Source organism: Carassius gibelio, chromosome B11, assembly GCF_023724105.1.
Source record: "Carassius gibelio isolate Cgi1373 ecotype wild population from Czech Republic chromosome B11, carGib1.2-hapl.c, whole genome shotgun sequence".
In the NCBI taxonomy this organism is placed as follows: domain Eukaryota; kingdom Metazoa; phylum Chordata; class Actinopteri; order Cypriniformes; family Cyprinidae; genus Carassius; species Carassius gibelio.
In genome coordinates, this window is record NC_068406.1 from 17,827,150 (window position 1) to 17,837,855 (window position 10,706).

The window sequence follows — 10,706 nt, forward strand, 5'->3', positions numbered from 1 at the left end:
TATATTTTGTGATGTTTATGTGATGTTTATGTGATATTTACAGGTGGACTCCAGTCTTGAGAACCCAACAGACTACCACATTATACATACTAAGCGGCAGCAGCTCAAGGACTACCTGTCTACCACATGCACCTCCAAGCAGGCTGTACATGCGGCCACAAGCTTGGTACAGCCCTCTCCTCCCAGCATGCCCCATGGTCAGACAGGATCCGTCCCACCATCAATGTCCTCCCAGCTCATCAACTCTGCTGGGAACAGTGCACCCAACAGTCCCATGGCCATGCTCAACATCGGTTCCAGCCATGAGAATGAGGTAGTTCAGCGTTTCTTTAGTTTCACACGGTTGTGGTTGTAATCATATCTTGGCATGTTTGATATGAACACTTTTCCCATAACATGTCCTTACATTCATCATGATTCAGCAAAATTACACACTAACTAACATTAAAAAAGTGACATCACAATCAACCACCCCTTTAATTTACATTAAGTATATATTTAGCAGTTTTATAATTAGCACCATGGTTCCTCTTTGAGTTCACAGAAATCTAACGTTTAGTAAATGACAAAGTCTTGCTCATCTCTCATACAACGTGCCATTTATGATTTTTTTGGTGGGTGTTATTTGCTCAAGTGCACACAAAGGTCAAGGTGTTAACTAACTTAACTTCATTGTCATTGGAGTTTAAGTGGCCAATTATGGCCGTGGAGGTATAATTTAAGATTAAAGAGTGACAGGGAACCCTAGGCAGGACGGCCCTTTGGAACAGAGCAGACTTTGGTCCTTCCTTCGTTCCTCTGCTCCCAATGGCACCAAATCCTATGGGATCCTAAGCGAATGTGTGCTTGTGGCATACTAACGACATTTTGAGCTAAACTACACAAGGATAATGTCTGTAGGGCTGTTAAGAGGAATACATCTTTCATTGGTAATTTTTCCTTTGGATATTGTCTTATTTTGAAGAATTTAGAGAGAAAGTCTTTAGTGATCAAATGAAAAGTGTACTTTGTAGAATGCAAATGTACAAGGTGTCTAAAATTCTCCTTATGGGTTTGTTTTTGACAAGATGGATGAGGTTTTTGATGACATCTTAAGCCTGCAGTCCAGTTATGATGACATCCAGGCTTATATTGACCCCATGGTCCAGATGCCAAACACAGTAAGTAACTGCTTCACTCAGTTCAGACCTTTTAGCCATTGACATTACCGCCTGTGAGTAATACAGCTCGCTGAATCCCAGGAGGTAAGTAGAAAATTGAGTGAATAATTCCTGTTTATGATGTACAGACTGCGTCTCATTGCCGTTGAATAGGTCTATTTTTGAAACCCCAGCAACCTTGTACATTAACAATGGAGGAATTATACTGGATCCATTTGTTGTGCTGCTTTTTATCAGAGTTATAGGGATGAAAAGCATCTTTGTCTGATTACCAAAAGTCATGTCTAATTATAGCAAAGCACCGTCTCAGAAAAATGATGCAACTGTTTTTCTCTCATGCAACCTCAAAGCGACTTCTTTTCTGTTTAGACTCATGGAGAACTTTGCCAGCTGAATTTTCTGTGCTCGATTTATTGGATAACCGATATTAGGACCATGCCAGCTTCCTTCAGCATGCCTTGGGGGAAATGTTTTAAGTATTTAAAGTGCTTAATTGACTTAAAATTGTGGCCTGATTCACTCAAGGAAAGACATTGCGTTGGGAATCAGGAAAGTGGGAGCACTGTGCTTTGTATTTAAAGTAACTGCCCGACATTAACAATTAAGTCGTTCTCAGTTAGAGTTCAACTTGTTTACAAGGCATTTCGTGAAGGTGGGGAAGCAGGGGGGAGGTTTGGGAGAGAGAGAGAGAGAGAGGGCTGGGGAGGGGAGGCTGAAAGTCCAGATAGGGGAAAGTTCAGTGTTTAGTTGTTAAGAGAAAGTAGAAGAGAGAAGATCCTGGTGCAGCTCAGGTTAGTCTCCCCGGGGAGGTCGAGGGTGAACGACAAGAGTGTGCAGCTATGAGAGATTCAGAGGCCAATATGAAAGACACAAATAAAAGTTATGCCATCGTAGAGGTTATCGATGGAGAGAAGATTCAGCTGGTAAGGCCCATCACTCTCCTTCTTTCAGGCTGATATTGGGTAGGAAGTTGCGTGGGAGGGGGTTGTTTAGTCTTGCATTCTGTGCATTGCATTCCTGGAAACTAGAGTGACTAGAAAAAAAGAGCACATGCCTTGGGGACTTTAAGGACACCTGTAACCTTGCCACACACATTTAGCCGTAGGCTTGTAGCATGCTTTGCTCATATGTCGGTAAACGACTCGTTGTTTATGGCTGTTGTTAATGCGGACCTGCAGGAGAGCAACTTGAGTGCAACTGTTTCAACTGTTAAAGCCATGGTTCACTTATAAATGAAAATTCTGTCATCATTTACTCACCCAAATGGCATTCCAAGCCTATCCACACAATGGAAGTCAGTGGTGTTCAAAGTTGTTTTGAAACCCACTGATTTTCATTATATAGAAAAAAGTATGTCTGTTGTCTTCAAATGAGGTGTTCCAAAAGAGTAAGACAAGTAATTGATGATAAAATTGTCATTTATTAGACAGCATTGGTCCTTGTTGTTTTTATAGTTCCATTATATTGCCTTTTAAATAGTATTGATTTTACAGTATGGAGTAAGTGCATCTGATTGATTTTCCGATTGATCAGTGTTGTTGCGGATCTGTTTTCCATTGTAATGATTGATCTTTGGTTCCAGACTCTCTGATTTGGTCTCCTGCATATAGAAATCATTATGCATGAGTAAATGCTGCTGTTGTTTTGCCACAAGCATATTTACCTGAATTAGTCCTGTATGTTGCCATTTTCCCTACCAACTCTACTGTTTGCAGAGATTTTCATTGACAAATGGCCTTATTAAGCGAATCCACAGAACAATTAAATCCCTAATCCTTGTGGGTAATGGTGACAAATTATCTCAGGTTTGGTGTATATACGGGACATTGGCCACTTTGCTCAATATTTAATGTTCAAACTAAAAAATTTTTTTTCAGAGGGACATTAGGGATTTTAAAGGTCAAAATTCCTAAATCCCTAAAATCCCTTTTAAAGAGACATGGGGGTTCAGACTCCTAATGAGGCTGCAAAGGCCGCCTCTGACCCTGTTGACCATGTCACTCCTTTGATCACTGTTTCTTTGATCAGTGATTAAAGGCTCTAGAGATGAAATTCCTAAAACCAATAGGGCGTCAGACACTTTGCATTGTGCATACACATATTTTGAATCATCGCCATTGTTTGTCAGGAAGCGGTGTTCACAAGTTCACACCCTCTCTTACACACTTTCCCCTTCGTTTATCACATTGGAATTGCTTAAAGAGCCATTTCTGTTTTCTCAATGTGTCAGCATGGCCTGCTTCACTGAAGTATTGAAAAACACAAGGTGTAAGGTGATGACAGACATGCATTTGACCAGAAGTAGCGGCTTCACTTTGCATAACGGGCTTCCTTCTTAGACTTTTTACTGTTGATTTGTGTTTGTTTGGATTCGTGCTTCACAGTAGCCTCTGTGATAAGGTATCTTCGCAGTCATGGCTCATTAGGAGCTAAGAGACAGCTTGCTTACAATTATACTAAGACACTAAGATGGAATAAAAGATACAACTGGTATAAAACCATAAAGACTTAGATAAGAAAGAACATAGTCAATCATTTCTCTCACCCAGAAGCAATAGCGGAGTGTGATATTTTTTGTGTCCAATCTCTGGTATCTCCAGTGTTTATGGCTTTGCTTTAGAGATAAGCTGAGTGTTTATTGGGTATATAGTGATTGTGATGATTTACCAGAGTTACGCTGAATACAGCTTCATAAAAATACCATTTGCAAGACAAACTAGTTGTATCTTGTCCAGCAATGAATGCATTTTGCAGTAAGGACATGCAGCATAGTCTTCAAATACAGGGTAATATGTTGGTCAGAATAGTTGAAAACCCACTGTGCTCATGATGTTGTTGTGTAATGTCAAGAAAATGAGGTCTTTGTATCTTTAAATGCTGTTGTTGTCTTCCAACTCACCAAGACTCACATATATCTCTTGTTGTGCACTATAGCTTCCACTGTCCAGCAGCCATTTGGATGTGTACATGGGGCCAGGTATGTCTGGATCAACTATCGCCATGACCAGCAACTCCTGCCCTGCCAACCTGGCCATCAAGAGAGAACTGTCAGGTAGAACAATCTCTAGATTCATACAAACGGGAGGACTGCTGCATATACAAACAATATTAAATGATAAATATCTTATCTTTATCAATGGTATATAACATGAAAAACACATTTAGAGTACCTAAATGTACTCTACATGTTTACGTGCTACTGTATACCCATTAACAGTGTTTGTACTGAGTGATGTGACTAACATGAATTATGGGAAGCAAACCTGATATTAATTAGAAAGTTAGATGATACTTAAAAATTTCAGTGTTGTTTTTATGGTTCATATCTTTTATCATTTTTATAATAATTACAATGTGTTGACACATTAACCTAATAAAAACAACAGAAACTTGAGCAGAGGCTACTGTAAACAACATTGCTTTACAATTGTAAGACATGAGAGAAACATTATTAGATAACCCTGCTGGATAAAATTTAAACAAAGTTTCACCGTTCCAAGGAAACGTCCCTGATTGCCACTATTACAAATGATCAGAAATTTAGCATTTTTCATGTATTGCAGAACTTGTTGATCATATTTGTTGACAGTCCTGCCTTTTGTTTTTGGCAAGATGCTGAAGCTCGTGCAGTGGCTAAAGAGAGGCAGAAGAAAGACAACCATAACCAGAGTGAGTATGCGCTCCCCCCATTTCTTTCAGTTTATTACCGTCCACAGTTTAAAGTACACTTGCTCTGCTAGTGCCCTGCCATTGACACCCCCTGTCACCTCCACCTCCGGGCAAATTCAGCTGACGGCGCACTACACTTTGGTCTATCGTTAACTAGGACAGATCCTGCTGCCGTGGCATTAAAATGTAATTGCCTGTGACATTTCACAAGCATTGGAGTTGTACGATAAGACAGTAATTCTGCAAAGCTTTGCTAAGCTTGGCCTGTTCCCAAATACTTTGGGTTAAAATGGTATATAGTGCCATATCTTGAGCATCATAAACCGTTTACATGCAGAGGCAGTACCGGCTACCTTATTTGCCATCATTATTTAAAGATTGAGTCCGAAAACAAATAAAAAACATAATGGTCAAGGTCAGACAAAATGGAAGCAATCATGCTGCAGAATTGAAAGTCTCCTAATACTGCTAATCATTAGTATAACCATACTAACAACCTCTTTTTTTATTCCTTAGTTGAAAGGAGAAGAAGGTTTAACATCAATGATCGAATTAAGGAGCTGGGCACCATGATCCCCAAAACCAATGACCTGTAAGTTTTTGATAATTTGAACAAATACATGGTTTAATTAAATTCTAACCAGATGTGAATTTTGCAAGACAGTTCTGTTTGGAGAAAATTCATCGATTAACACTTTACCGTCTGGAATATCTTGTGTTCAGGGATGTGCGCTGGAATAAAGGCACTATTCTAAGGGCTTCCGTGGAGTATATTAAACGCATGCAGAAGGACATCCAGAGAACCAGAGAGGTGGAGAACAACTTCAGGAGAATGGAGATGGCCAACAAACAGCTGTGGCTCCGCATTCAGGTGAACATTCATTCAGCATTTACGTGACACCCATTATCACACAATAAAAAACCTAAGGCTTAGAGATACGCTAAGAATAATAGTCTGTTACAGCATGGAAAACATTTGACCTAGCAACAAGATGATAATTTAACATGTCTTTAGTGTAAGGCTTTTCTCCTTTTTCTTCCTAGCTCTTTCTATTTTGTTTTCATGTTTATGCAAGTTTTGGATCAGTTTTCTTCCTATAAAATTTATGTTTTTTCAACAAGAATGCGTCAAAAGTGACAGTAAAGACATTTGTAATGTTACAAAAGATTTCTGTTTCAAATAAATGCTGTTCTGTCATGACAACTCTCGGATGGATTGGTATGGTAATGTACATGACAGTGTTAATGTATTTGGTCTTGGCGGAATAGATCTGCTGCGGCAGAGAAAGTATCAAGAGTTGCTATTGTCAATACTCCACAACATGCTGCTGTGAGCATGTAAGAAATACTGCTGCTGCAAATATAACATATATGAAATAACCCCCATATAGCATACATAAATCAACTCGTAGCAAATCTATACAGGTGGAGCTGGGGAGGGTGAAGAGTTTCTGAAGCATGCTGCAAACTGCTACTGCAAGCACTAGTCATATATTCGAGTGTTGAGCGGCGAGTTCATTGGCTACCGATAATGGAGAGAACCAATCAGCTGTGCCATGTGATGATGTCAATTGGTCAGATTGAGATAAACCTATCAGACTGTGCCATCTAGAGTTTCATGCCAGAACGCTATATTTCTTTTAAACTTCCTTTTCATCACAAAATACTTAAAATTAAATCAGTCATTTCAAACAAATTTAGGCATCATAACATTATAAAAAGTTTAAAAGTTAAATGTATGTTACAGTGTCATGAAGTTATTGTTTTGAAAAATTACATTAAAATTAGCTAGCATGTAATCTAAATGTAAAAAATAGGGAAAATGGCCATGGAAAAGCAAATACAAAATATAGAATAGTTAACTAAAACTACAACCATACACATTTTTGTTACTTTAAATATTAACAGAAATAAAATAAAATACTTATTTTAGCTAGATGCCAAGGCAGCAGTTCGCATATTTATTTAGTTTAACCTGATATACTTAAATAATGAAAACTAAAACTGAAATAAAAATAATAGAAAATTTAAAATGGAAAATACTAAATAAAAACTGATTCAAACTATTACGAATATTATAGTAATATCTCAATTATAATAAAATACATACAAATGAGAACTGATATTTTGAGGTATAGTAAACTGATCATTTTATTTTATTTCATTTTATTGTGTTCATTGTTCAGGAGCTTGAGAGGCAGGCCCAGATGCATGGCCTCCCCAGCAACTCTCCATCTGGTCTGAACAACACTGAGCTTCTAAACCACTTCATCAAGCAGGAGAACAGCCCTGATGAGAACCACCTGTCACACCAGCCTCATCTCCCTCCTCACTACCCCCAGCATCAGCAGCACCAGGGTCAGCCGCAGCCCCGGCCCCACACTCAGCTCCACCAGCACCAACACCAACACCTTCACCCCCAGCTCCCGCTGCAATACCCGGCCGTGGGCAGCTCCCAGCACTTTGACTATGCCCAGTCGCTGGACTTGTGTGATGGCGGCATCCCAGGATATCAAGATGGCATGGGGGGCATTGGGGATCTCAGCTCGTTGGGCGGAGGTGTCGCACCCATGGGAAAGAAGAGCGATCTGGGCTTCTTGCTGATGGAAGAGGTCCTATCGCCGCTAGGGGGAGACCCACTGCTGTCCGCCATGTCCCCCGAAGCTTCAGTGGACAGCAGCCGCCGTAGCAGCTTTAGCATTGAGGACTCAGACATACCGTTACCTGGACAGCCTTAGGTGTCGCTGCACGACGTGCACATGATGCGACATGTACACATGCACACACACACAGAAGTTGCATTTAGTCTGGCACACTGTAAACGGGGAAATATATGATATTGATGCCCCCTCTCACACTGAAATGAGAGTTTAGCTACTTTTTATCTTTTAAATCTGACATGCAAAACAAGAAACATGGTTTTAGTGAAATCATGCAACACTTTAGTTCTACAACTGTCACAGAATTAAAAAATATGCATATGTTGGTGAATGCAATTTTTAGTAATTAAACATATGCATATGTTGGTAAATGCAATATAGACTAACTGAACAAGCAGAGCTGGGATGCTTGAATTCTATCACCGAGAATTGCCCCATATTGAATGTTTTGTATAAATAAATTAGACACACAGATTGCCTTAAAGCCATAGTTCACACAAAAAAGACATTTTGTCATTTTTCTCAGCTTCATACTCTTATAAACCTATATGAATTTATTTCTTCTGTTGAAAACAAAAGAAGATATTTTGAAGAATCATGGTTACCAAACCTTCCATAGTATGAAAAAAAAGAAAGAAAAAAACACTGTGGAAGTCAATGGCTACCAGCAACTGTTTGGTACCCAGCATCCTTCAAAATATCTTCTTTCATTTATAACAACATGAGGACGAGTGTTTGATTTTGGGTGAACTATCCCTTTAAAGGTTGTGAACATCTACATCCGTACGCTCTCACATTCTTTATCTGCAGAATAATATTTTTTTCTGCTTTAACATGTCAGCCATTTCCCACATGTGAGACTGTCCTCTAAATTTTTGGAGGATTATTTTTTTCACTTGAAATATAGGCTACCGCCACATCACACTGCTTGCTGTATCAGAGCAATATGCAAAGGCAGCTTATCCTTAGATAGTTTATCAAAAAATCAAGAAGGAAATGGTTCCCATAGCCATGGAAAACCTGGAAATATCAAGATATTGTTTTCTTAATTTAGATTAATAAATTAATACAATCTTAATTAAAAGACATGTGACTTTTAGTCAGTTGTGATTTTTTTTTTTTTCTTATGTATCAGCCAAAACGATTCACAAAACAGTCTGAATGATTAATCTGCAAATCAGTCTGAATTGTAATGATTTTTTAAAAGTTCTCATCCATTAATCACACTGAGGTCCTGGAAACCTGGTCTCTCTGAAAGTGCCCTGTGATATACATGAAAAATATTACAAGAAAAAAAACATGTTTTTTCATTGGTCGGTTTAGGCCATACTCAGGTATGACTCTTCACCAAAATGGAGAGACTTGGAAAGAAACGTATCAAAAGGAATCTAACATATCACCCTAGCATTAACTTTACCCATGCTTTTTTATGTGGCTGCTGTTGTCATTGTTAAAGAGAAAACTGATGCCAGGCTCCTGTTGGTATAACAGGCCAGACCAGGTGCCAGTGTGACAGTATGTTCAGTGTACAGTGGAGCAGAATGAAGTATGAATTAACCATAAATTAGTCCTGTTGCCATACACACTGCTACTAAGATGCCTTAAAGCCAAGGCCAGATTCTTCTAGAAGCACAGGCTCAAATGCCCAAGCTGGCACTTGGTCAAATAAAGCTGACAGCTGTGAGCCCCATTTGCCAAAGTGAAGTTCATACAGCTCAAGGTGCCTTTCAGGAAGCCTGAAATCTTTTGAGCTGTACAGTGAAGGTGGTTGAATATGTAGAAAATATATGTGTATTATTATAGGCTTTCTGTTTTTTCTCTTCCCAAAGCACTGGAAAAAAAATATTATAAAGATTTTATGAAGTGAGAATAATTTCAAATGTTTTATGCCACGAAGCCACTTAAATGTACTTTATCTGCTCTTTTTTTTTTTATTTAATTTTTTTCTAAAAACTATTTTTACTACATCACTGCCGAGCCATTGAAATATAAAAATATTTTTGCCATTATATTATAAGTGCAGAGCCATATTTTTATTTTATTTTCTTTTTTTCTCTTTTTGTACAAAATCGTTAAAACACATTAGGCTTTATGAGATTAAAAGAACATATGTAATGTTGTTTTTGTATTGATTTTATTCCTTTTTTTTTTAAGAAAAAGACATTTGAGGAAAAGTGATACTTTTGAGTGATGATTCATTGTTCATTCAATTTTAATTAAAATGTTGAGAATGTGAATTTTATTGTACAGTTAAATCAAGGTGGCTTGTAAACTGCCTGTGTTGAACATGAGCTTTAATAGAAGCAATGCGCTGTCCTCAGAAGCGATATGATGCACCTCCAGTGTCTTATTGCCTAACCACCTCTCCCGGTTTTACTGCTTTGTTGTTTTAAAGGCACGGTTCATAGGTGTTGAAATGGCAGAGTTTAAACCTCATGAATTAGCTTTGAAAATAAAGATGCCGCATGTGTATTTTATGCATTATTATTATTATTACAGGTATATAACAAACTGCCTGGATCATGCCAAGTTAAAACCAGCCAACAACTCTTGATGAGACTTGGTTACTCTATGCAAATCTTTGACTTGGTTAGCTAGAATAGGCATAGTGTAGCAAATTAAGCAAGGGCATTTTGCATAGCATAGCATGAAGGGGCTTCTAATTTTGCTTGTGTGACTTTTCTTGTTTTTAGCAATGCACCAGGAATGAGAAGGTTTGCCATTTAAAAATGAAGATAAATATTTTGATGTAAAGAGTATGCTTTGGTTAAATATATTGATGATTAAAAAGAAAAAGAGGGGAAAAAATACAAAACTTTGGCATTTTATTTTACAGCATGCTGAAAGAAAATACAAGCTGAATGTGTTTTACCAAAACCCCCTGAAGGCCTTGAGAATGTTTTAGTACTGTGGATGTGTCATGTTTATGTGCGCTTTCATTAATCTCTGGGAGAAAAAAAAAAAAGACACCGCACATTAAATGTATTTTAGTTGATGGTATATGGCTTGTGTGTTTTGTGCACTTATAATGGGGCTTTCATGGTCAGGATGTGAGCGATTCTCTACGATGCCATGAGAGGGAGCTCTACACCAGCATACTGAATTAAAACAGGTAAATGACTAACTATGTTAGGAATGGAATACTATTTTGTTAATGCTGACTGAATTTGGAACAGTATAGACTGTATACTGCATACTAATAAAAATAGTAAGTTAA

General features: G+C 38.2%; 1 protein-coding gene across 4 annotated transcripts in view; it reads left to right on the top strand.

Moving 5' to 3' along the window:
• LOC127968030 (transcription factor EB) overlaps positions 1 to 10,489 on the top strand; it is a 34,600-nt gene extending 24,111 nt beyond the window's left edge. For 3 of the 4 annotated variants that reach the window (XM_052568878.1, XM_052568879.1, XM_052568876.1), the window contains exons 4-10: positions 44 to 313; positions 1,068 to 1,160; positions 4,095 to 4,212; positions 4,773 to 4,829; positions 5,346 to 5,421; positions 5,553 to 5,700; positions 7,016 to 10,489. In XM_052568878.1, the coding sequence (XP_052424838.1) occupies positions 44 to 313; positions 1,068 to 1,160; positions 4,095 to 4,212; positions 4,773 to 4,829; positions 5,346 to 5,421; positions 5,553 to 5,700; positions 7,016 to 7,567 (1,314 nt within the window). In that variant the 3' untranslated portion in view covers positions 7,568 to 10,489. The remainder of the gene's footprint in view (positions 1 to 43; positions 314 to 1,067; positions 1,161 to 4,094; positions 4,213 to 4,772; positions 4,830 to 5,345; positions 5,422 to 5,552; positions 5,701 to 7,015) is intronic. The other variant, XM_052568877.1, reaches the window with a different exon arrangement.
• The last annotated feature ends 217 nt before the right edge of the window (positions 10,490 to 10,706 follow it).